The 27,118-nt window shown below is 38.2% G+C and overlaps 1 protein-coding gene across 16 annotated transcripts in view; it reads right to left on the reverse strand.

The window, feature by feature from the left end:
- KAT6B (lysine acetyltransferase 6B) overlaps window positions 1–27,118 on the reverse strand; it is a 111,377-nt gene that overhangs the window by 16,138 nt on the left and 68,121 nt on the right. For all 16 annotated transcript variants that reach the window (XM_069019327.1, XM_069019326.1, XM_069019322.1 and 13 more), the window contains 4 exons: window positions 26,883–26,998; window positions 24,750–24,891; window positions 21,571–21,732; window positions 16,572–16,665 (listed from right to left, as the gene is read on the reverse strand). In XM_069019327.1, coding sequence (XP_068875428.1) covers window positions 16,572–16,665; window positions 21,571–21,732; window positions 24,750–24,891; window positions 26,883–26,998 — 514 coding nt within the window. The remainder of the gene's footprint in view (window positions 1–16,571; window positions 16,666–21,570; window positions 21,733–24,749; window positions 24,892–26,882; window positions 26,999–27,118) is intronic.

The following is a 27,118-nucleotide window of genomic DNA, read 5'->3' on the forward strand; positions in this document are numbered from 1 at the left end:
TCTAGGAAATCAATCATATCAATCTCTCCAAACAAGAAAGTTACAAATGCTAGTAAAGAAAGTCTGTTATATTCTTGTAATTGAGACAGAGCCCCCTTTACAAAAGAAACAGCAGAAAGACAAATATCTTTAAACTGTGTCCTACCAGAGTATTCCAGCCCTTATCTTGGATTAGCATAGTTGTTCTAAAGAACATAACTTTCCACTCAAATTTCATAATTCAAACTTTTATCTCCACTTTTGTTAAAATACCTACAGATAAAATTAGCTTTTACCTTAAAGAAAAGCTGCAAACAAATAGTCTTTCTTTCAAAAACAGAACCACACCAATAGTAGTTTAATGCAAGAAAATGAGAGCTTTGCTTCACTGCAAAAACTCATTACAGAGAAATATTTACATCTTGTTTCATACCTTCACATTCACAGAAGTATTAATAAACGTAACACACGTAGCTCTGCAATAGGAGCAACTCTTACAGAGATAAGAACCATAAAGAAAATGCAATACAGCAAAGGTCCCTGGACCAGAATAACTCCTGAGTCTTTCAGGAGTAACCCTGTCAGTGGCTATTAACCTACTACTAGCCTTTGAACAAGAGAGGACTCAGCCTAAAAAGCACAAGAAGAAGCCATCTTGATGTAACCCTGCTGAACATAATAAAGATTTCCTTTTTGCTATCATCTTCCATGTGTCCTAGTAAAATTACATGAGCATCATCATAGCACCTTTAAAGAGAAAAATTTCTATTTTTCTGTATTGGGAATCTTTACTTCATTTACATGAAAGAAATTGAGTCTCCACCTGTTAAAGTACGAAGGATCAAAATTTAAGAGAAGTATCATTGCAAAACCCTTAATTTACTGCTTATGTATTAAAATACCCACAAAATAAAGATTGTGTTATCATAACTGAGTAATCTTCCAACCATTTTTAAACCCGGAAAATCAGACTGTATGCTTGTAATATGTAATGACTGAGAATCAGCGGGAGGAACAGACCATATGAAGAAGCAAATTCAAATCTGTTAATGTGGCTTCCAACATGGAATCTCTTTTGCCACTGTAATTTGCCTCACAGCAAAACAAAACAGCAAACTTAAATGGTTCCAAACTTGCTCAAGCCTAGCCTGCATAGAAAGGCCGTTTAAAAATCAGGTTTCAACTCACAAACAGGAATGACATAGCTTAGAACAAGTGTCAGGTTGTCAGTCATGAAACAGCTACTGAGCTGCTACAACATACAGCAAGTCATAAAGAGGTGAAGTGTCAGCAGCTTCCCTCTGCCTACGAGACATGTCATTGGTATGTGCTGGTACTCAGCAGCGAGCTGTAAATGGCTGAACTGAATCAAGGACAATATAGACAGCAGAGACACAATGTGCCATTCTAAAGGACAAGCTTGCTCTCCAGCCATGCACTAAGGCCACCGCAATCAAATTGCTTTGAACAGCTACACAGAATTGTGGTCAATGCATAACCAAACTCCATTTCATCTTTCTGGACCTGTTCAGCTATACTAACAATAGGAAAATACCACTGATCCTATAAATAGGCTTGAGGAAAGCTGCCAGTGTTAAGTAGCACATTATCAAGTCCAGTTCAAAATGCACCTATGCAAGACAGTGCTTAAACGACAGCCTGCTGCCAGCACTTTACTTCCAAACCTCCTGAAGTTTACTTCCAAAGTTCTCCTACCATGAGGTAATGTAATGCTAACAACCAAGTTTCAGAAGATAGCACATATGGAAATACCTGTAGACAGAACATATACAGACCCAAGTGATGTGATTTAGAGTAAGTCATAAGCTCTATAATCTTTGTAATATCATGATGTTACAAAACCATTTATTGTACTCATTCATCTTCCTTGAGTTTCTTGAAGATTCATGTAACATCTGTCATCCTTCAGTTATTGAGGATGTTCCCAACTGCCTTGACTTCTCAAAGACAGAGAGGTGTTGGAGTCATGTCAGCCAGTTCCCTAGGGTGAATGTCACCATTTTACTTAAGTACTCTGTAATTTAATCTTCCTCTAGCGAAGATGGCATCTCATCTGCTGCTTAAATTCTGTGCCACCTGAGAAGGTCCTATCAAGAAAAGTCAAGGCAAAGAAAGTACAGAGTACCTCAGATCCCTTCTGAGATCCACACCACACCCCTTTGTTGTCACAATATGCTTATTCCATTCACCAGCAGGGCCATATTCGGCTTACTTTTCCTTTGGCTGTCCACATACTTCTAAGAGTAACATTTTGTTACTCTCCACCTCTCTCAGTTTCAACTCCAACCAAGCTTTGGCTTAACATTGCTGCACATGGGAAGCAATACGAGTGCCTTTTGTAGATTTTGGTTTTGCGAAAGTCAGGAACTCTCCCTGCAGCCTAGCAGGCTTACTATCATGCCTGCTATTGTCATGAACATTAGAATAAGTCATTTTTGCAGTCTAAGAAACTATCTCCAGAGATCAACATGTCCTGTGATCCTTTGCTCTTCACAACAAACCTCTTGGAGGACACCACTTAGCAGTTCTTTAAACAAGATAAAATTCTGGACCTTAGTCTGATAGTTGCCCTCCTAATTTCTCTCAGGATCTGAAACCCTACTATCTCCCAGCCACTACAGCCTGGGCTGCCAAATGCAAAGCATTTGCCCTAGCAGGTCCTTCCAAAATCTGTGTCTAAATACTGTCCCAGGTATCCTGCTGTCCTTGCAGAGCAGTTGCAAATAGTCCTTGGGAAAAAAGCCCTTTTACTAGCAGATATCACCTAGCTGCTTGGAAGGTTCATCCTCTTCCCTTTTCTTGATCAGGCTGTGCATAACAAATGCCCACTACAGTATTAATGGCTGCTGCCCTGTCCTCTGATTCTGCAACATACAGGCTTGACAGGCCTATGACCCCTTCCACAGCAGAGAACCATGCTTCCAAGTAATTCCTCTGTGTAGAGCACAACCTCCTCCTTGGCTTCCCTCCCTGTCCCTGAAGAGACTGGGATACATCTATTGCAGCAGTCCAGTCTTATGAGCTACCCCCTGCATGTCTGTAATCCCCATGAGGTTATAGCTCAAGAACAAAGTACAGTCTTCTAATTCCTCCTTTTTCTCTACAGGACATGAGAAATTGGAATAATGGGATCTCAAATGCAACACAAGAGGGCCCCCTTCCCCTGCCCACTCCAATCACATTATCTCTTAAAAATCCCATTCTCCAATAAGCCCAAGACCAGGATGGCTATTTATTCCCCTAGAAGAGCTGTCTAAATTAATTTCTGATGTGCCAGTGTGGTCATTGAAACTGATGCCTGTGACACAGTTTACTTGTGTCAACTCCTAACAGCTCTCTGACCCTCAGGACAACTGAGTCTGGGCCAACTGTTCCATTAATTGTGAGGTTTTTGCATGTGCCTGTCATTGGTGCTATCCACCTGTTTGTTACAAAGTTCAATCACTTTCTGAACTCAGGATCCATCAATATGCTCCCTCCTTCTATGCTACACTCCAGAAAGCTCAAAATTAATTAGGAAACAAATCTGTTGTATTTCTCCTTAACCACTATCACATGCTTTAATTGCAGTATCTTGTTCCATTTTCTGCTATTTAGTCTAAATATTGCTCACTAGAAGAAACTAATACCAATATTCTATTGTATTTTACAGCGTACTGAGTTTACAGCAAGGGTCATTACATTTGCATCTTTTTCTATTCTTACAAAAAAGTGAAAGAACACTTAAACCAAGTATGGATCTCTCTATGAAGTGTTAAGATAGACAATTATAAGAAACTTCACCAAGAAGTCAGCATATACTCCTATTAGGAAGGATTCATCTTGGAGAGCACTTCTACAAATTTGTATCCAGACAAAGGCTGGGAAGTGTTCAAGATGTCTGTGCTTTTATTTTAATATTCTAGATGCATTTCAGCCCATTTTGAACACTGTTTTTCTATCAGATAGTATTATATCTAGCACAGATATGTCCTCTAAACAGATTAGAGCAACAATACCTGCAATTAAGAATTTGGCTCACATTGGTTATTAATATCATCATGTTGTTAAGCAGTCAGCAATCAAGTCCACTGATCTAGTCTATCTGCCAGTGAAGTCAGACCAAAACCATCACCACTTGCAAGAGCTGCTGGAGGGCAACAAAGGGGTAGGAACAGTGTACTAAGGTCATGCAAATGGAGTCAAATAGAAGCAGGTTTGTTCAGATCAGAGAGAGAGATTTTAGTCTACTGATATTTCCACAATTTTAGACTAATGTAGACTTCACAGCAGAAGTCTTTTAAGAACTACATCTACACTAATCTGCAAAATGAGAAAGTAACACCATATAACTAAGTAACACTAACATTCTGGACTTCAGTCTGATTTATAAGGATAACAGCTTTTTGCTATGCACTGTGTAACTGAAACCTGTCAATCTCAGGTTGATATGTAAGTACACACATCACAATCACACATACCAACATTTACATACAATTCCACACATAGCACCACTGAAGTAACTCTTCTACAGAAAACATCATCAAGGTACTTGTGAAAGACTTCCAGATACACACTTGATCGATGCCAAAACAGATGAAAACCATGAGCAGACAGAAGAGTCACAGCAAAATTCAACTACTGCTGGGAGCTGGAAACAGCTTAAAAATCTACTTCTCAGAGACCCCGACTCCCAAATCAGAGCTTTGTGGAAGGTCCTGTGCAATAGCTTCTGCTCAGAATAGAACCGTTACATAATTAGCACTATTCAACTCCTATTTATATTTTGTTAATCTTTGTGTCAGAAGAAAACACATTCATGAGACTCTATCCAGAACAAAAGAAACAACCAGTGAGCTGTTACCCTCGTTATGTTCTGAGTTCTCCATCTCCTTAAAGGCCATTCCTCACAAATTAATTACCAGACTCAGGCAGATGGAATCAAGCACTTTTCCATTAAAGTTTGTTTTGTTTGAAACAAAACAAAGTAAAATAAATTCTTTAATATGGAAGGGAAGAACTCGTGAGTTTTCATGCAACGTTCTGTATCAAGCCAAAGATCTGAAAGAACAGCAAGTACTAGCAACTGTTTTAATAATACACCAGCATCTAAAGTGAAGATTACTTCAAACCTTTTTTTCCATTTCAAGCTATCCTAAGAGATATTTGTTTTGTTTCGTACAAAACACCACATCCTTTGTTTTGATATTATATGAACAAGTTGTGAAGACACAGGTTCAAAAGGGTAGTCAGAAATATCAAACCAGCTGAGTTTTCAGACAGGACAGCTCAATACAGATAAGGTCAGCTCAACACTGCAAGTTCAGAGGTATGACCATGAGTGGAAGGCAGAAATACATAAGGTGAAAGTGAGCTTATTAAGACTTAAAATTCCTAAAACTGTAATTCATGTTACCATTTTTTTCCATAACTATTCTGGGTGCCTCTGAACTGTTCTTATCTATGTCAATGGGAAGAAGGTCAAAGATAGAGGACCTTAAATAGGTGTTGGTACCCTCTTTGAAAGCACTTTTGAAATAGCTTCAAAGGATCCCAATCCCAAGATCCACACAAACACTATTAAAAAAAAAAAAAAAAGGACTAGCTGTAACTTGAGATGCTCAGATCAGTGAACAACCTGCTACATTCTCTTTTCTTTGTCAGAGTAAAGAAAAGCTTTCTTCATGATGAACAGAGTAAGCCAAAGATTCTCTCATTATTGTTACAAGAAATAATGCCAGCTCTCATTCCTCTCCACATCCTCAAGTAAACCCAACACAGGAGGCCCAAAACCTTTAGTTCCTCTACAGAAAGCTTCACAGAAGAGGTTAGGGCTAAACAAATGCCCTTCATGAAGGAAAGGAAAGGTAAAGATGACTGCATTACAGTTAGACCTACAAAAGGCACCCTTTGAGTGAATTAATTTGCTAACACTTATTTTACCTGTGCCAGTTGCCAGCAAACCCCTTGAGTGGAGGTTCTGTGTATGAAGTGGACTACTTATAAGCAGAGTGAAAGCATAAGCAAGAGAAAGAGAACTGAAGTACCCTTAAAAGCAAGACTTCTATGTGCAAAGGGCACCGATCTTGAATACCAATTGGATGAATAAATTTGTCAGTAGGTTAAGTAGTCTAGAAGATCATTAACAACACTATATTGTTCTTGATTTTATGAGCAATAATTTAAGTTATTTAAATTTACATTTTAAAAACTATTCAATAAATGACACTGAGCAGTAAATTGTTTATACAACTGTAACTATTGAATGAATTCCCTTTAGGAACTGCCTTTACCTTCCCATGTTTAATGCTGACAGCACATGAATACTGGGTTGAAAATATATCTCATGTGCTCATTAGACAATACTACCTGCTCGCCTTCTTACAGGATCTATGTACCTCTACAGCAACCAACTGACAAGACAGGAAGGTGGACCTAGGAGTCCATGCCTAATATAACAAGCACACTGAATATGCTGAGAATCTTTACATGGCACTGAGGCCAACCAGCACAGACAGATGGCGTCCATAGCATTAAGCTCTGACACTCAGCTGGAGTGTTAACCTGGCTGTTAACATAATTCTCCCAGACTCATGGCTCAGGAAGATTGTTATCACACTTGGAAAGTGACAGATGCCCTAGACCAAAACTGTATCAGGGATGGTTTTAACAGTTTTAGAGTAGATAAAGTTCCAGAGCCCAAGAGCTTTTCCTATCATTATTTTATTCATACCTACAAACGATAGCCTAGTAGTACTAAACAACGTGAACAAAAGTGAAACAGGGAGTTAAATACTGAGAAGCCAAAAGACACATCTAAGAAATCACTGCAAGTACTGTGTTTGCTCAGGTCAGTGGTCATGACACACATACTTTGTAAGATACAACAAAAGACACAAGCTGCATTTGTCTGAAGGGAGCAGCAAAATGTCATTGCTGTTCATTTGCTCTGCTAAAACATGCTGTATAACAGGGAATTAACCAAGTAAGATTTAGAAGAAAAAAGAAAATACAACAGATGATGAAGGTTATTATTAAATTTGATGGTAATACCTAGTCAGTCAACATACACAGAAATTGCATAAGAAAGTGTGTATTACCTACCAAGCATCAAATACAAATGTATCTATTACAGCACACTTCAAAAAGCTGAGTCCAAGACACAGCAATCTGCTAAATATCTACTGTGACTCAAAGCAGCAGTAAACAAGGCAAAAATAAAATTCTTTAAAAGAAGGTAGAACTGACTGATAAAATACTGGCACTGGAAATAAGATATCAATTAAGAAGGCCTCAAGGTTCTCTCTGTGCCTTAACAACAGGGTTACAGGTCTTTGCCTTCTCCTGCCTTGTGGTTGGAGCTCTCACTGCTGAAGACCAAAGCAAAAAAGTCATGGAGTACACCTCAGCCTTCTTCATATCCCGTGTAACCAGGTCCCCCATTTCCTTCCAGACAGGGCTCACATTTTCCCTGTTCTTCCTCTTATCACAAATGTACCTATAGATTTTCTTGTTGCACTTAATGACCCCAGCCAGATTTAACTTTATCATGGCTTTGGCTTTCCTAACCTGAGCCCTGCCAACTCAGACAATTTCTGGTTTCCGCCCTTACCTTATCCTCTGTAAAAATTTTAGTCATTAAAAATGCATTACTTAATTAAAATCTGTTTTCAGCTACCAGTCTTCAACAGATGGCTTTCCACGTTCACTAACGCCCCATAAATACAGCTTTGTCCAACAAATACTTGCTGTCATTCTTACCATGTTTAGCCTTGCCTTTTCACTGTTTTCAATGATATCTGGAATATAGATGCTCTTATTAAAATAGTTAAATAATAGCTAAAATAGCCTTAGCTTCTGTATCCGAAGTGACATGTCTGCTTTCTTTTGCAATTCTGATAAATGTACAGTGTCTTTAAGCTATATAAAAGTGATGCCAAGAAATCCCAAGAGGCTGATTTTCTTGGAATAATCTTAAATCAACTAAGCTTAATTCAAAATCCATCTTCATTCCCCCCTCATCTAAATCTCAGCTTGACAGAATGCTCCTTATTAGTTATTTAGGAGAGGCCAAACTCAAGCCTTGGGGTCAGCAACATAATCAATCATCACGAAAAGAACAGAAAATAAGCAGCAGCAGTCAGGCTCCCTCACAAATTCACAGCTACCACAGACACTTTAAATTCATTCCTAAAGGGAAAAAAAAGAAAAAAAAAAGATAAAGCAGGTAATTTGACCTTTCATTTGGACACAGTGCATCTGTAAACACCACCACAAAACAATGAGAAGACTGACACAGTGTTCTGTACTGGGGTACACAAGTCAGTCAGTCAAGAGTAAAACACCCCACAACACAGAACGATTCAACATGGGCCACCACATTTAATAAATGAAACAGACCTGTTTTACACAGATCCTTAACTTTTCGTAAGTGTAGTTTGAGAATACACCTTTCCAATAAAGCCTATTAAAAAAACCAAACTGCTCCTCTTCACCCTTGGTCTCGCATTTTCACTCTCCGCTGTTTGCCACACCCCCAGCAGTAACAAAGCAGTACTTTCAGGATTGGAATGTGAGAATGCTGAAATGCTCTTAGTTGAAATAAATTTTATCTTAAAAAATAACCCCATGGTCCCACTTCATCCCCACCTCAATTCTGTTCACAGACTACAGCAATGCATGACTGTAAACAGCTCTCTTAAAAAGTGTGTCCATTCCTAGATTATATTTCTGGTATATTTCAGTATTTTTTAGAGCAAACTGTAAAACATCTTAACACCAGATTTCAGAGAACCACCATGTAAAGAGGCACTTACAAAATGTGCTCATGATTCTGCAGACACCCTAATTTTTTCAAATGCTATTTCTACTTCATTTTTGATTTTAAAAAATCCTTATGATTTTCTTAAAGTAGGTTTTCCAAAATATTACATTTTGGCCAACAAATTATTTCTCATAAAGAGATTAAGACTAGCAATGTTATATGAACACATACCACACAAGTAGATCCAACCACTTAAAGCCTCCTGCACCTTAGGCCTGGCTCTAAACTGCAGGCAGGTATCAGACAGTGGGTTCCCAGTACTTCCATAAGAGAACCAGAACTTACAGGCCACATGTGAGCACACTTCCTCTGATCTCTCCTAATACATTTGTTTCATTACATCATCCACCTTTACATTTTTCTGAATTTGTTTTGTTTTCCAGAAGTCAATTCATGAATTATTAAAAGAACACAAGTTTTCTCAGTTCAAGATCTATGTCTTGTTTCCATCTGAATAGTTTTTAATCAGTTACCTCCTCTTTAACATGATACTTTAGGAGAAGTCTACACAGGTACTTACCACCAAGTAAGGCTACACAAAGCTAATAAACTGCGTGAATTCACCATAATGAAGAAGAAAAACACATTTTCATTACTTCTGCTCTCTTTTGCCCTCACAGCACTTTTCTGTTATTAGTTTGCCATTGTTTCCATTTTCAAGTATGCTTTAAGGAAGAAATAACACCATTTCCGTACTGTAATAGCTTTTGCTCATTTTCCTCATTCCAGCTTCCTACCAAAAAATGAATGCACTTCAATCAAGAAAGTCTGTCACCTTCTCTGAGGCTCTTCCTTTACTGATATACTACTTTTTCAGAGGTCCTGTAAAAGCTGAGGCAGCACTTTTACTCTATTCCACCGCTTATTTCCAACACAGTTTTTGTATTTTAAAAGTCATTAATCTTCCAAACAGGTTGACGTTTTCCCAAATGCTAGTATCTTACCAGCAATATCTTGCCCTAAATGAGAGGCTACATGTTAGTCCATTACTAGTTTTAAGTTTTGCTCACTTAGATTTTTTTGGATGGCTGCACAAACACTGTACTTCACAAAAAAAATCACTGCTTTTCAGGTTTCCACAAAGGAGTAGCCTAATTTGCTGTTAAAGCAGAAAGCCTGGAAACACTACAGTGAGAACCACAGATAAGTGAGTTATAAAATAGATCGTTTGGCACAGCAACATTTTCAAACCTTCTTGATGCATTAAAGCACCACAAAGCCACATTGGAAGATGAAACTAGAAGAAGAGATCACTGTTCAAACTTCAACTAGCCATGGAATACTCAACCATGACTCCTTCTGAAGATACTGCAAAAAACCAAGACATAGTCATGCACAAGAGTGAGAAAACTAAGCCCAAAATTGTCTAAGAGGAACTGTTACTTTCAATCAAAAATAACCTTTTGTCTGTACCAGAAGACAGAGCTTTTCAAGTACAGGAGCCACAAGGAAGTTGGAAATAACTAGCTGATCCTAGAAGAGTAAATGCTGTTTGAACTGAACATATCAAAAAATAAGACTTTTATTTTTGAGCTGCATGCTCATCTTCAAGCTAACCAGAAACCAAAACTCTTTCCTTTGACAGAATCATTGATTTTGCAGGCTAGAACAGCTCTTTAACAAATTGATGGAAGAACAAAATTGCCCTGAACACTAGAAGAAAATCTCATCCTTTTTGGTCTCCTTAAACCGTGCCTAAAGACTAAACTAGATTTCATGCAGTGCAGTTTTTTTGGCTTGTTTCAAAAGTATCTCAAAACTGCTGGCTGAAAGAAATAAACGCACTGTCCCCATTCTCATCAGTACAGGGTTATGCTACCTGTAGACACTTGTGAGACGGAAAACTTCTCTGCCTAAAGCAGTTGTCTGGACTCAATACACAGTGCTTACCACTTCTGCATGACTGGGCACTAAGCAGTGAACATCTTCCACATTTCCATAGAGAGATGCAGATCTTCTGTAACAAGAAGCAAACTGGAAGGAATTCAAGAATGCACTTTACAAAGCTATGCATCCTCTTTTTGCCTATTCAGTGCCCCATCACCACCCCTCACTCCTCAAGGAAAGTGCAGACAGGATCATGTATAACAAACACTTTTGAGGACATCTGTACTTACTCCCCACACACTTTCAGCCCAGCATATTTCACTGATTCAGCTTTTGTGCTCAAAAGCCCCTAACTGGTTACATGTGAACAAGTGATTGTAGGTATTCGAAGTCAAGACAACAGGATTAGAACTGAGAGGAAAGAAACAGGCTTTAGTTCCAGATCTTCAGTCAAGTTCTTCAAAGCTGTAAACAGCAAGCAAACACTATTGAGAAGCAATGTAGGCTAATGAATGTTGCCACTAACTGAGCAAAAGAGTGGATCTCTCTTTCTCGGTTACCAATTTAAAAATATCAGTAATGGTACCGACCTCCTTTATCAATGGCTCTGATACTTGCTCATGGAAAAGCATTTAGAAGGAAAGAAATAATTTTTCATTAACAGCTTTCCCTTACTCATACAGCAAATTTTTTTTGTTCCTCTCATCCTTTGGAAACTTGCCTTCCCTGGTGCTATACCTTAGCTGTTGCACAAGTGCTGTTACTGCTGTTACTCTGCTGCTTCTGCAAATCAGGACTTGAAGATTTACTCACCTGTTTGGATGGAACAAGAAACAAAACCCACCACTTGACTAAGAAACAGACACCAGATCTGGGGAAATGAGGACATTTAACAGAGCCGATTTTCCTACATCAGAATAAAAGTCCTCAGGTAATATAAATTCTATTTGTTTCTTCCACTACCAGACTTGAATTGCCTTTCTCTGTTATGGTTTTCTCACAAAAAATCTGAGCTACACATCCTAAAGGAGAATCAGGGGTTAAGTCAAGCTATGGGGAAAAAAAAATCCAGCCTTTTCAAACTGCATGCAGTAAGTGATAGGAAAGTTTAAAAAGTCAGCACTGACTTTCCCATACATTCAGACAAATGAACCAAAAAAACTCAAAAACCCACAAAACAAAGAATGTATTTAGCCCAAACAGAATCCCAGCATCCTTAAGATATGTTTCATCTCTTGAGCAAGAATAATAATTTCACAATGAACAGATAACCAAATAAAAACAAGGAATTCTGAAGGGGAGGAAGAAACTGCTACAATCAGTTGGACCAGAAACATCCTCAAGATAAATAACAAAAGGCTATCAAGGACTTTGCTCCTCAGCATTAAGCCCAGTTGTTACTGTAATGCAAATGAACTGTCAACATCCTAGCCAGCACAGTTGGAAAGGTTTATCCTAACAGTCACATGCATTTCTTTTCTTCCAACTGCTGGCTAGGCCTCCAGCATGGAATTTGCAATCCAGTACACAGAAATATGGGACTGTGACAAGATGAGCTTTGTAAAAAAGTATGAATCAAAAGACGACTTTAAACTTACAGAAAGCAAATATTAAATACTGCTGTACTTCATTCTAGTAATACTGAACTCTGTGTTAGATATGCCAAATAAAGAAATACTAATATGTTCTGGCACTGCAGTCTAATGAACACAAATAGAAAGCATATGAAGATTCCAGGCTTTGCAAGAGCTCAAATCAGGAAAGCAAAGAAAAATGTCTTGTATAGAGAAGCTGCTAAAGTTTATAAAAGAAAAGTGTCTGCACAGAGAGAAGCTACAACACCACAGCTTCAGTGTTTGTACTGTCCAAACCACAGCAGCAATACAGGCTGAACTGACAGAGGACATACAAAGGCTCACCCAAAGGCAAGTACATGTAATCTTTGAGACAGAAATGATAGCTGTGTATCACTGCAAAAGGACTCAAAATGAAACAAACCCAGAATGGGCTCTTACACAAAGCCTGCTCTCTGTTTTATTTCTGGATCAACTTCAGCTGGACTCTACATGCCCAAAAACTTTATTTACAGCAAATACAAAAGATGGATGCAGAATTCAATTACTCTCCCTCAGGTAAAACCCTGTAATCACAATTCAGTAAACCCCACAGAATACAAGAACAACAAGGAAATGAAACAAAACAAACAGCCCAAACCCAAAAAGTTTGGCAGGAACTTTCAGTCCTGTAAAAGGCAGGAAGGTATAAATATAACAAGCAAATTAAAACTCTTATTCATTTTCAGGAAATGCTTTTTATGTTAGCTACACTCCAAGTAAAAATCAGGTTCCCTATCCCTATGTGAAAAATCAACCATTATAAAATAGTATTTAATAAAGCATACTTAGTGTAAACAAAGTGCAGACTTCATGGAAACCATTTTGTCTTCAGTATGACATGCTTCAAGAAAATAAAATAGGTTAAACTGATTGTCATAGAGTGAACTAAGCAAAATGACTCAGTCTTCAATTTTACAAATCAACAGTTTAACCATTCAATAAAATATTTGTATCTAAACTTTTTTCAATTTCTAAACAGCCCAACAAAGTTCTATCACAGTCAAAATCTCCAACTTCCCTACAAGTAAAAAAAAAAAAAAGGTCTTACCAGGCTTTAAAAACACAGATTCAGAACATGTATTTTTGGTTTTAACAACCTCATTTCTATTTAAATGATGAATGACATACAGAAAACTAGAAATGAAATTATTGCTGAAGACAATCAGACTAGCAAACTCAGGCATTTTACAGCACGCCGGCTTCTCACAAGAGTTAATTTCCTCTTTTAAAACATCTTCTTTGCCATAGGTGAGATTATAGATTCCTAAAGAGACAGACCAATAGACCTTTATACTGGTGTCTACAGAGTAAGAAATACTGCTATTACCAGTTTGAATATGAAATACAGGTAAATTTAAATGTAGTTAGGAAAATGTTAAGTTGAAAAAAACAAAAATCACTGGTCAGAAGACAAACACCTATTTTTCCTTTAGCAAAATTAAAGAATTTATTTTCGCTGCGTAGTTATAGCATGACCATATAAAACTCATCTGTGAAGATTAAATTAGTTCAGGACAAAAGAATGCATCATAATCTGAACAAACAAATACATTTCAGCATTTGAGCAGCATTACCAAAAAAAGAAGCAAATTTTTACCACAAACTAAATTTTCAGCAGACTGCTGACAAAGCAGAAGTCATGTAGTGGCTTAAAGGCTGTGTTCCTTCCAGCCTATCAAGTGTCTAGATATATACAAAATAATGTGAGCAGTCAACTGCTTGCACACAGTTCTTAAAACCTTCCCTTTTGTGGTTTGTAACTATCATTTTCTGAAAATTACTTGCTCAGTTACGTTTTTATTATTATAGTCTAAAAACTGTTCTGGTTACTGTTATAAAAAAAGACAAGTACCAGTGACTGCTTCACAGATTTCAAAATAGGGCAGTTTACAAGCATTATCCACATAACAAATGAAGACTTAACATTCAGAGCATAAAATTTATCTTGCTATGACTTTATGAGAACATGACAGCCTAGATAATGTCACTGGCAAAGAATGCTTTAAACTATGATAAACTTGGTCTGTTCAAGTTTAGAATAATAACTGGGGGGGTGGGGGGGGTGTTTATATTGTACCTTCTCAGACCAGCTAGAACAATTTATACTCTGGAGACCACAAGTGAACAGAAGGAGTAAAGCACAAAGAAGATGGCAGTTAGTCACAATACAGAAGGCAGAAACACACAAAATTCCAAGAAAAAGACTAAATAATTAATTTTGAAGGGTTTTCCTGTACAAAGACAGATTCTGGGGTCACTAATTCAGATGAAGCTACGCCCCATTTCATGGCATTCAGCCTCTCTCTTGAAAAAAGACACAAATACAACATAAAAAAACTAGCCTTGAACATTTTCCCTTTCTTTCTACATCAAGGGTGAAACAGCCACAAGCAGTTCCCTCACTACTTTTCAAGTAGTTTGCACCTTACTCACAGTACAGAGCCAGACTTTGTCAGTCATCTCTTGGTTCTTCACCCTGTTGGCAAATGAAACAGTCTGATTCCCAGTTGGTTAAGGGAACTCTGTCCAGAAAACAAAGGGAAAGCACTGTGGAAAAGTACTGAAGGACTCCCTGTGTGCTCATGAAGTGGGCAGTCTGTTAGCCACAGCAGAAGCTAAAGGTGGTCTCTGGTTTATGCCTAGTTTATACAGCTGCAGCCCATGCCTGTGATCTGAACACGTCTGCAAAGAGGGAAGGCCTAAGAAGAGCAGCAGGTAAGCTCCAAGCAAGTTATCACATAAAACCTAGTGATTCAAACAACCCCATGTGCTTCCAGATTTTTCCAGAAAGACAAGAAGGCCAGAACACCCTATCAATTTTCCCAGATTAAGCAACACAAGACACAGTAAGAGAGCACATATCCAGAGAGACACAGCATACTCATAGCCAGACCTTCTGTGGAATCCTCGGGTTTCATGGCTCTGCCATCAGTTTTGTATTTATAACTATTGCAAACTCAACCAGAATAACATTTGTTGAGAGTGCTTTTTTTTTGAGAGAGAGACACACACCACAGAGTAACAAACAAAGGAAAAGCCTGGAAGCACTTACCAGTGCCCACTTAAGAGTTCCTCATCTCCTTTTGCAAAAAAAGGATTCTAATCCTAAAACACAACCAATTTTTACCTAAATAAGCTTAAAGTTCTCTCCACAGATCCAGAAATATGGGGTACATCTCACAGCCTTGCTAAGAGGTTGCAGAAGGCACACAATGGAACAGCTGCTGTGTTCCACTCCAGTGACAGCTACATTTCAGTGGTGGATTAAGTGGTCCAGAACCATTTTTACCTAACTCACAAGGGTATAGTGAAGGCTGTTTATAAAGCCATACAATGATGGGACATACTAAGTATCTTTATACACTCTAGCACAGTCATGCTGGGTAAAACACTGCAAGACACAGAACTTGAAAACTCTACAGTTACAAATTATTGTCTTTGTCCTGCTGTTATACTGCAATGTATTATTATTATTTGCATTTTAATGTTCTTGCATACACCTTCAGGGCAGGAATCCTATTATCTGAACCGTCTCTACTGTCATGTAATTCTACAGTGCTTTATAAAACATAATAGTGAAAAGCAACCACATACAATATACACTAACTCCTTATCATTCTCCCTCTAAATTACAGTAGAAAGCTGGATTCAGTAGTAATGAGGACACTCAACTGAGAAGTTTCCTTAGATGATTTTGTTTGGAGTTCCATTGCACCTTAAAGATTTGGGGAATAACAAATCTATATTTAAACAAGTGTGCCTGAAGCTTTCTAACAGGTCAGACAGCTCAGCAAAATGAAAAAGCAAGTACATGTAAAGCCATGAACACCTACACTCTTTCTGGTAACAATTCTCACTAAGAAAGTGATGAACACAAAAACCAAAATACATTTCTTCCATGGGGCAATTCTTCAATTAAAGCTTTTTTTTTTTTAGCTAAAAGAAGATACAAGCTAGAAATATTAGAATGGAGACAATGCCTTGGACTAACACCTTCTTAGCTATAATCACAAATAATTGCCTCCTCTTATACTAATGAGCAAAGCAAAATGGAAAGTAATTTAGACAATTCATTCAGGGTAATAGCTTTGTGAGCTAATATTACTGCCGAGAGATCCATTCTCAATTTCCTCGAGTACAATAACAGAGCAGCACTAAGTTTTTCACTTCAGGGAGCTTTTCTATTCTATGTAAATATAAACAGAAATCCCATTATCTATTGATAAAAACAACAAAGTGAGTTAAATAAAGTTTCATATGTTACATTTTCATATAACAGTCATCAGCTCCTTGGATCACAAGTGTAAATAAAACATTTCACTTACTGAAATCAATGAGAAACCTTCCAAATCCTTGCCTTTGGTATTGGGGCATGATCATTATGCAGGAGACATTGTACTTCTGCTGGCAAAGCTTTTCCTGTGGGAAGGAGAAACAGATCAAGTATGTCAAAGCACTGCTGAAGTGGGCAACTGCCTGCACCTGCTACTGTCCTTGTAAAATATCCCAATAAGGTGAACAGATGTATGGGTTCAGTACCAAAGTCAAATAATTCCATGTTAATACCTAATTTTAAGAAAGAAGTATCAAACATACCCTTCAGAGTATTTTTAAATTAGTTAACCACTTGGCATCTTAAAAATTAAATACATTGTCTGAACAGCATAATAAAGTTTAAATGCTGTAAAGGAGGAAGACAGTAAGAAGAGGGAAATATTTTCATGCTTCCCTGACCATTCTCTCAAGGATATAAACGTGGAATACAATATCCATATACATGGTGAAGTTTTATTTTCTATAATTGCTACACTAAGTGCCTGAAGGTTTTCATCTTTGTCTTCTCTCTGACTATGTGGTCAGAGTGAGGGGAACCCCATATGTGCAGAACTAAGAAGTTATACTTGAAGCATACTAACATTTTCAAAGCTAGATGCTTATCACCTGAACCCAAATCAAGGCAGAAAGCTCAGAAACAAAAGCCTTCAGACAGAATGAAGTCATACAGGCAATGGAGGCAAATATTACACTGATTGTTTAAGACAACAGAAGCTAAGATTAGGAACCTGTTCTAAATATAGAAGTTTATAGGATCTTTCCAACTTATTGATAAGAAGGAAGAGCTTTTTTACCTTTAAAAGATTACACCCCAAAAATCAGCAATAAGCAGTTTTGAGGGAGACCAAAGCAACCAGAAATATCCAGGTCAGTATAACTGACAAGGAGTTGTGGTAAACACACATACAGTTTAAGACACCAGCTATCATTTCAGCCTCCACACAAAATGACACTAGACCAGTGATGACATGACAGGATCACATGCCAATACCTTCATTCCCAAATATGCCATCAGATACCCAAGCCATATTTCACAAGGTTTCTTAGTTTCTACAGTTTGGTTAAGTATTTTCCCTGTACAGGCTTCCCAAACTCTCAAGATTACTGCTAGTAAGAAGTCCACATCCTGGCAACACATTCATAACCAGGTAAGATAAGCCAGAGCATTTCTGCCAGCATAAGCAAACACACACGTTCTTTCAAAAAAAAAGGAGGGGGAGACATGGAAAGATGACATGCAATAATTTGAGATGAAGATTTTTCCCTAAGTTTTGGTGGTGATAACATTTGTGATCATCAGATCCCATTGTGATCCACACAGACTGGCCAAAAGCAACAGGAGTAAAGTGGAGGAAGAAAACGTATCCATTGTTTGAGGGATGGTGTGCTAGCGAATTCCTTCACTCTGCCACCTCAGTAAAGGTAGGACATGGAGATCCATGTGGCAGCAAGGATACAAGGGTTATTGATATGTTAAAAACCATGGAAGCACCTAGAATGGTCACACAGGAATCAGAGCTGCTCCCCCCAAAAAGGCAGCAGGATTGAATAGCTCAGCTCAGGTGCACCTACACCAATGCACACAGCATGGTCAGCAAACAGGAGTAAATGGAAGCCATCATACAGCAGGAAAACTATGACATAGTTGCCATCACAGAGCCATGGTGGGATGACTCACACAACTGGAGTGCTGAAATGGATGGCTATAAACCCTTCAGAAGGGATAGGTGAGGAAGAAGAGGCAGTGAGGTAGCTTTGTATGTTAGGTACTGTCTTGACTGTCTGAAACTGAATCACAGTGATGGAGGGGTTGAGTGTTTCTGAGCAAGAAACAGAAGGAAGTGCGACGGGGCAGATATCCTGGTGAGAGTCTGTTATAGACCAACCAACCACGATGAAGAGGCAGATGAATTATTCTACAAGTAGCTGGGGTTAGTCTCATGATCACTAGCCCTTGTTCTTGAGGGGGACTTCAATTTACCAGATTTCTGCTGGAAATACAGCACAGCAGAGAGGAAGACTACTAGGAAGTTCCTGGAGTGTGTGGAATATAACTTCCTGATACAGCTGGTGAGTGAGCCAAGCAGGGCAGGTACACAGCTGGACCTGCTGCTTGTGAACAAAGGACTAGGGGGTGATGTGATGACTGGAGGTTGTCTTGAGCATAGTGATCACAAAATGATAGTTTCTGTTTCTTGAAGAAACAATGAGGGGGGTCAGCAGAACTGCTGCCTTGGACTCCCGGAGGGCAGACTTTGGCCCGTTTAGGATGCTGGTTGAGAAAGTCCCTTAGGATGCAGTTCTGCAAGGCAAAGGAGTCCACAAAGGCTAGATGTGCTTAAAAAAGGAAATTTTAAAAGATACAAGAGCAGGCCATCCCCATGTGCTTCAAGATGAGCACGCAGGGATGACCAGACTGGTTGAATAGAGAGCTTTGTCTCAAGCTCAGGGAAAATGAGAGTCTATCACCTTTGGAAGAAAACACAGGCAACAGGAGGGCTTCAAGGGTGTCATGAATATTGGCAGAGAGAGTATTAGAAGGGCCAGAGCACACCTAGAATGCAAACTGGCCACAACAATACAAGACAATAAAAAACTGTTGTTATTCTAAACCACCTACATAATCGCTGGAGGTGGAAGTAAGGAATTCTCCACTTCCAAGAAGGGGGCATGGTTTCAGGTGGAGGTAAAAGAGGGTGTACAGAGGGTCCACAGACATTCTTGTCCTTTTCCAGAGGAGGGGGTGGCAAGCAGTGCAGCAGAGTGGTGCTGGTTCTGACTGGAGGATTGTCCATCATTTTTTTTTTATTGTCTCAGGATTGGGGAGAAAAAAATATGGGGGGAGCAGTAGGTCACCTCTGATGCAGTGAGCATTTGGCAAGTAATCACCCTCTTTTATACACTGTTATTAGTATTGTTGCTGTTACTGTTCATTTTCTTATCTCATTGCTCTATTACCAGTAAATTGTTATCTCAACCCATAATCTCTGCCTTTTGCCTCTCTCTATCACCAGAGGGGGTGGGGAGAGGGAAGCAGCTGCATGGGGCTTAATTTCCAGCTGGACTTAAACCACAACAATGAGGAAAAGGCTGAGCTACTTCATGCCTTCTTTGCCTCAGTCTTTAAGAGCAAGACCAGCTGTACTCAGGGTACTCAGCCCCTTGAACTGGAAGACAGAAACAGGGAGCAGAATGAAGCCCCTGTGATCCACAAGAAAATGCTTAGCGGCTGTCATGCCACTTAAGACATCTACAAGTCCATGGGGCCCAAGGCAAGTGTTGGAAGAGCTCACTGAGCCACTCTCTATCAATTACCAGCAGTCCTGCTTAACCATAAAGGTCCCAGTTGACTGGAGGTTAGCAACTGTAAAACAAACAAAAAGGGGCAGAGAGAGGATCTGGGAAACTACAGGCCTGTCAGCCTGACCTCTGTGCCAGGGGAAGGTCACAGAGCAGACCATTTTGACTGCCATCACATGGCACATGCAGGACAACCAGGGAATCAGGTCCAGCCAGCATGGGTTTATGAAAGGCAGGTGCTGCCTGACTAACCTGACCTCCTTCTATGACAGAGTGACCCACTTAGAGGATGAGAGAAAGGCTATGGATATGTTCTACTTGGGCTTTTCTCTTATGCCCGGTAAGTAGTGACAGGTTGAAAGAAAATGGCCTTGGGTTGCACCAAGGGAGGTTCCGATTGGATGTTAGGAAAAATTTCTTCACTTAGAGGGTTATGAAGTATTGGGACAAGGCTGCTCATGGAAGTGGTAGAATCACCATCCCTGGAAATGTTAAAAAAACTTGTAAATGTGGCACTTGGGAACACGGTTTAGTGGCAACCATGGCAGTGCTGGGGTAACAGTTGGACTCAACAATCTCAAAGGTATTTTCCAACATTAACAATTCTATGATAAGGAACAAAAATCAAGAGACTCACTTTAAGCTGCCACACCTTAGAGAAATGGAGAAAATACTTGCCTAAATAAAAGTTGACATGTTTGCCACTAGAAGTTCTGACTGACCTTAAAGACAGTGTAAATTGTGCCTACATGTCTCACTTTAATTCCAGCAAGGCCAGCCTCTCGGAAGGATGCGGTCAGACATCCAAGAGATGACTGTATCATATCCAGGTACTCTGACAAGACTTTTGCGCTTCTTCTAACTACTATTTTCCCGCAAATCACTAATTCAAGAAAGGAAATATATAGTCAGTAGGAGGTAGCAATACTAGGATCAGGAGCTAGTGAATTTCTGAGTAACGGTACCTATTCATCACATCCCTTAGGGACAAATTATAGACAATATTGGAAGCTTTTCCTGTTGCAAGCACATCTAACTATACTTCACCATTTTTCTTGGTCATCTTTGTCAAGACAGTCTACTTAAGTATTATTTTTGTCAATAGTAGCTACCTATTACTTGAAAATCAGCTACAACTGAGAGACATCCACTCTAAACAAGGCAGCCACCATGAAGTCAGGCAATGCATTCTTACATGGGAGCAGCAAGTAACTGCATTAGATCAGACTGCACACAAGAGAGCAACATCACTGCCCATTTACATCTAAATAGCCAGCTGGAACTGCCAGCAGTCAAGCCATGAAAACACATCAACATTCCAAGTACCTGCAACTTTTACAAGTTAGACTTGCCATACTAATGCAAAAATGTTGGGGAAGGAAAAAGAATTAAATATTCAACTGAAAGCACAACAAATTCTGGAAACAAAACAAATGAAGAAACAAAAATCCCAAAACAAGAAACAACCCACCCCAATCCATGTGGCTGAACTCATTCTTAATTTGCATCAGTCAGAGGCAAGAAAGTACAGTGTATTTGAGACAATGAACATAATACTTAAGATTTACAAAGAGGCTTTCATGCTTACGGTTTTTTTTCAAAGTTCTGATTTTTCTTTGCTGTTGGCAGAAGTATTAAGGAGAGCAGGAAATTACAAATATTAAATAAACCCACTTTTAAAATTTTTACCTTAGAGAAATATCCAACTAAATGGCAGCCTTTCTCATCATTTTTTGTAAGGACATAGAAGAGGAACGGTTCAACATCATAATACAAGGTTTTGTGGTCCAGAAAGAGCTTAGCTAACAAACAAAGATTCTGACAATAAATTTTGCTCACATTTCCATCAACCTAAAAAAGCAAGACAGATGCAGTTATTTTCAAGACACAACACGTTAGGACAAAACAAACTATTGAATCAATCATATCCTAGAAGGAAACATGAACAGTATGGTGTGTTATAAGAAACAATCCAACAAAACACATCAAGGTTCAGAAGAGAAATGCCCCAGTTTCTTCTTAAATAAGAAATCACCAGTTAGGGCTAATTACTTAGCATTTTTAAGTAACCCCTGAGTATCCAGATTATTAAATAAAGTAACTTCACTTAATTGTTCAAGCTAGACTTACCTCTTGCACTTTATTCCTGAAATGAAAATGAGTATGACTGGCAGATAAGAAAAATGCACTAGTTAAAACTGCATTAAACTCTGCTTTGCTAGAAGGCAGTGGAGTACAACAACTTTAAAAAAAAAAACAAACAAAGAACTGTATTATGTTGAATCCTTAAGGTGTAAGGCAAATAAATGAGTAGCAAATTACATATCAATCACATCAAGGTTTTGGATAAATTAGACAAGACAAAATTTCCATGTGAGGCTAAAATGCTATTGAGCTAGAGAGGTAAATTTCCTGGCTAAATACTACAATTAGTCTAGGTATATTATGAGTGTAAAGAGTCAAGCTGTGATTCAGACAGCTACAGAAAAGCCAGACACAAATGCAGATTTCCTAGATCAATTAGGTACTTCCTGATAGGCTCAGTCAAAGGCAAAACATTTTTTAAATAATCTTCTTACTAGAAAGGTTTGCTTGTACTGATTTTTTTTATAATGACAGTAGCTGTATTTCATTCAGAGAGAGACAAATGATAGGCACTGTGCAGAAAAAGAAGCCATCTTCTATTCTAATTTGTTTTGAGTAAGAATCCTAGTTACAAATCTCAGCAAAACCCAACCTTTTGGATACATTTAGGGATTTTAAAGAAACATCAGTAGTATAGCTGCATTAAGTGGATTGAAGAAAAAACATTCAATGAATAGCTACTGCTCATAAAGGCATCAGAATAAACTTGCAGACAGCTCTCAAGAGCCTATCAAATACATCAAGCTCTCTTACAATGCACTCCATTGTCCAGATGCCTTTTATTACTTTTCACACTTATTAGCAAGTGTGCAAATTAAATGTGAACATTAAGTAAGCAGAAATCTCCACTGGGTAAGCCATAAGCCTGAAAACGCAAATTATGTGAACTGTCTTTTTCAGTAAGAACATTTGTACAGAAATGCAAAAAAACTTCTTAAATTTCAGGCAAGCACAGCTTGTTCATCAGTTTTAAATGTGAGAAGGGGGGGGAAGAGGGACGGCAAGCTCAAAAGGAAGCATCTGTCAAAAGTTGCTTGGCTACAGCATAGTAGTAAGTTATGTCAAAGTCTGCTCTCAAATCCGTCAAAGTCATGCTCTGGGCAGAGGTACATAAATCACAAAATGCCAAACTTATTTCCATTTCTTTCAAAAACACAAAGCATGAAGGAAACCACAAACTCTTCATTCTGCCTAAAACAAAATGGTTGCACGGAATTCTTGAAAGGACCTATGGAGAAGGACATCAACTAATGACTAAGTTTCTATGGTAATCAGTGACAACTGACATTAACCTTTGAAATAAACAGACCCAAATCAACCACATTTATTTCAGAAGGCTTAACATAAGTGTTTACTGAAGCACCTAAAACAGACAAAAGGAATAAAAGCAGTGGAGAAAGAGTTGGGACATTGCTTTCACAGTACTTTGTTTTCCAGGTGTTTTTTGCAGCAATCCCCCTCCCTTCCCCTTTCTCAGCATTTCTCTGTATTTTACTTTATTTTTTTAAGAAGTTTTCATTCACATGTTGGCAGTAATTAATAAAAATGAACAGGAAAGCACAATTTGCCTATTGCATACTGCACAGTTCTTAATACCTGCTAATGGAGAAAATAAAGTTATTTTAAACAGACTGGGGCAATTTCACTTCTTGATAGTAAAAGAGGTAAGTCTATTTACAACGTAAGTATTTTGCTGGCAGGTATACGATATTTATAAAAACTGCTCAAGTCAGGAAGGAAGCACCCTTGATGCAAATAGCTATTTTTTTAACAGCACAAACACAGCCAAACAAACCAAATACAAAGATCTTGTTCTAACTTATAAAAGGACTTCAAGACTGCATCTATTGTTTAAACAGATAATGGCAATGACCAAGCACAACAGACATTAATACAGTTTGTGAATTTAAGTTTGAAGAAGAATCTGTCATCTGCAATTAAAGAGAAATTATCAATATATGCATCTAAATAACACTTGTGAAAAGAAGTCCTGGTAACCCCAGCAGTCTTTTCTGTTATTACTACCTGTAAGAACGCTTGAGAAACTGCAATGTGAAAGTCAAGGCATAGTTTTAATAACTGCAGGTATGCTGTTTGAAACACAGAACTCTCTTGTCCAGGACTTAAAACCTCACACTTAAAAGAAGTCATCTCCCAAAAGAATAACATAGATTAATAAATCCAAAGTTGAGGTTGTGGGATTTTTTGTATTTCAGGGCAAGTTTCTCAAACATCCAAAAGGAAGGCAAAAGCACTTAGAAGCTACATGTGTGATTCTAGAACACACAAGAAGCTGCGTTACTTGCTTTTTTACTTTGGGAGCACCTACATTATGATTAGCCTTCTCCCTTTACCCAGGACACTCAAACAGCTAGCAATGAATGGGTGGCAAGAGGTACTTTTGCTAAGAAGGGAAAGGCAAACCCATCAAAGATGAGAACTGCAAAGGAAGCCCTAGGATTCATACTAGTGAAGTATCTTAAAGAGGTTGGCCAATGCATGAAGTACAAGTACAAATCATGAAAGAATACGGCAGGGTAGAACAGAATAGGTAAGATGGATCTGTTTTTGCAATATAAGCAGAATCTCAACTTGGTTTGCAGTATAAGAAGAACCTCCAAGGAAGTATTTAATCATTTTAAAGTTTTCACTAGTTCTACAGCTGGTCTGTGACATCTACAAACTGGTTACTTTCAAAAAGCTTATGCTTTTGTTATACCCACCTCAAATACTGAAAGGTCATTTCTTCTGTAGATTTCATTGGCTGGAGGATGAAACCAGCCACATTTCTCTGAGTGCCTTAACAAAATATTTTTACTTTTCATGTATTTAAGACAGAATTCACACAGGTAAAGCTTTGGTAATCTGTAGGAAAATCAAGAAGATATTTTATACAAAAACTTTGTTATATTCTGTAAACAAAGTTACCACAAATGAAAAGCCCTTCCCATTCAAATATAAGGTACCATACATAAATGCTACTAAAGCATAACTAAATAAATAAACACAACGATAGAGTGAATGATTAAACATTCACACACTAGTCATCAGAAAAGGAAAATAAGAAAAGATCAGATTCAATCAATCAATCAATCACAGTGAACCTAATTCAGTAGAGTTGTGCTGTTGTCAGTTAGTTTGTTATCCAGCCTCTGATAGATCTCAGTTACTTCTCCCTTCCCACACTCCACCTAAGCTTTTGCTGTGGACTCCATCCAAGTAAGCACACTGGAGTAATACTTCAAATTTCACCTTTTTTGTTCCAAGTAAAGATAAAGGAAGCACAAAGCAGAATACAAGGGATCTCCTTCCCTTTAATTTTCCTTATTTTACATCTGGGGAAGGCTAGGAGATGGCTTTTCTTCCCACTGTCATTTGAAATACTTGGGCAAGAGAGCAAACTGTAGTAGGATTGTACCCCCTCAGCTCCACCTAAACTATCACTTTACTACAGAAGGCAACCCAAAGAGTTCACATATAGGCACAACATCTCCCTTCCACACATCTCCACAACACAGGCAACACAGACGAGTGCACTTCTCTGGGGAGGATCCAGTTCACACTACATACAAGTAACCCACATGCCCCATGTCCTACATACCATCATAAACTGCTCCCTTTGGTAATTTTTATAGCTACTTACCTTCATTTTTGAATTACTGAAGCAGTGGAAGACTGCTCTAGAAATTAATTAGTCTGCAAAGTTTTAGAGCAGAGGACAATCTTTATCTGCTCTGAAGTTACTAGCACATCCTGGGATTATAGCCATGGTTTGCACTACTCCAGTATCCTAAAGAAGTTCATCAACAACATAAAAAGTAGTTTGAACTATTTGTTCAATGATGTAATCCCACCTCACTCAGCTGAGAGCCACAGTACTTCCTACAGTGTCATCCCACTCTAGCCTCATATTAACAATTATCCATCATTATGCTTCTATCTGGGATTAATTTACTTGATGGAATAGGTAACTCTTACAATATGATATAAATTGAGGGAATAAAAAGTAAAACTGAAATAAAAAATTAACACTATAAAAACAGTGGTAATAATAGGAAGTAGAAATGCTCTCCACACTTTTTTAGCCCTTGATTTATATATTATCAATACATGACATTTTCCTCATTCCCACCACACAAAAAAAAAGCAGTTTAGAGTAACACCGTGCAACAGCATTTTGGAACAGACCACATTCCTTGCTATACTAGTAGAGCTTGACAAACATACAGTTCTGAATATCTTCCAATGTGCCATAGAGCCAATGGATTAATGAAACATTTATTTTCAGCACACACAAAACTCTGCAGAGATCTGCTCTGCCTGACTCCAAGGTGCACCCTTGCAAAGATGGCCAGAAATGAGATGCTGTTGCCACAACTTGCCCACTTTGACTTTATTTATTTAACATGACATCTCCCCTGGTCCTTAGAAAAAAGGAGATTAATAAATGCTGGATCACAAACAAGATTAATTTGTCTAAAGGGCCAGAAGCTGGACATACCTCATTGCAACAGTCTAAGAAAAAGATCCCCAAAAAACAACAAACCAAAAAAATCCCCAGACAAAACCAAACAAATAAATGAAAACATAGCAACAAAATAAAAAAAAATAAACCTTGAACAAAACCACACCCATTTATACAGGACTAGGAAAAAATCAGTCTTTTTATTGCATCTTTGATTTAGAACTAGCTAGAATGAAAGACAAAATCCTTGTTCTCACAGTTATAATTACAAAAGCATATTTGCTTTTAAAGGCTTTAAATTATAAACAGTTACAAAAGAGTAAAAAACAAGTTGTAATTTTCACATCAGAAAAAATTCCAACCATGTATGGCAATCTTGACAACTTGCTACCTTGCATATTCCTGTGGGTAAGGTGAAGAGTACCAGGTCTGGATCTCGTATTTTCCAAACTCAATCACTGAAGGGTATCGCCCACTTGTTTCACCAGTGTTTTTACACCCAATTTTCTGTCAGGTGCAATAAAAAAAAAGTACTAGTTATAGAAAAGTAAAAGAAACTTTAGCTTTATATAACCAATTCCACCCACAGAAACCATGAGTATCCAAATTAGTTGCTTAAGCTCTTTA

This window comes from Aphelocoma coerulescens, chromosome 6 (assembly GCF_041296385.1).
Source record: "Aphelocoma coerulescens isolate FSJ_1873_10779 chromosome 6, UR_Acoe_1.0, whole genome shotgun sequence".
NCBI lineage: Eukaryota > Metazoa > Chordata > Aves > Passeriformes > Corvidae > Aphelocoma > Aphelocoma coerulescens.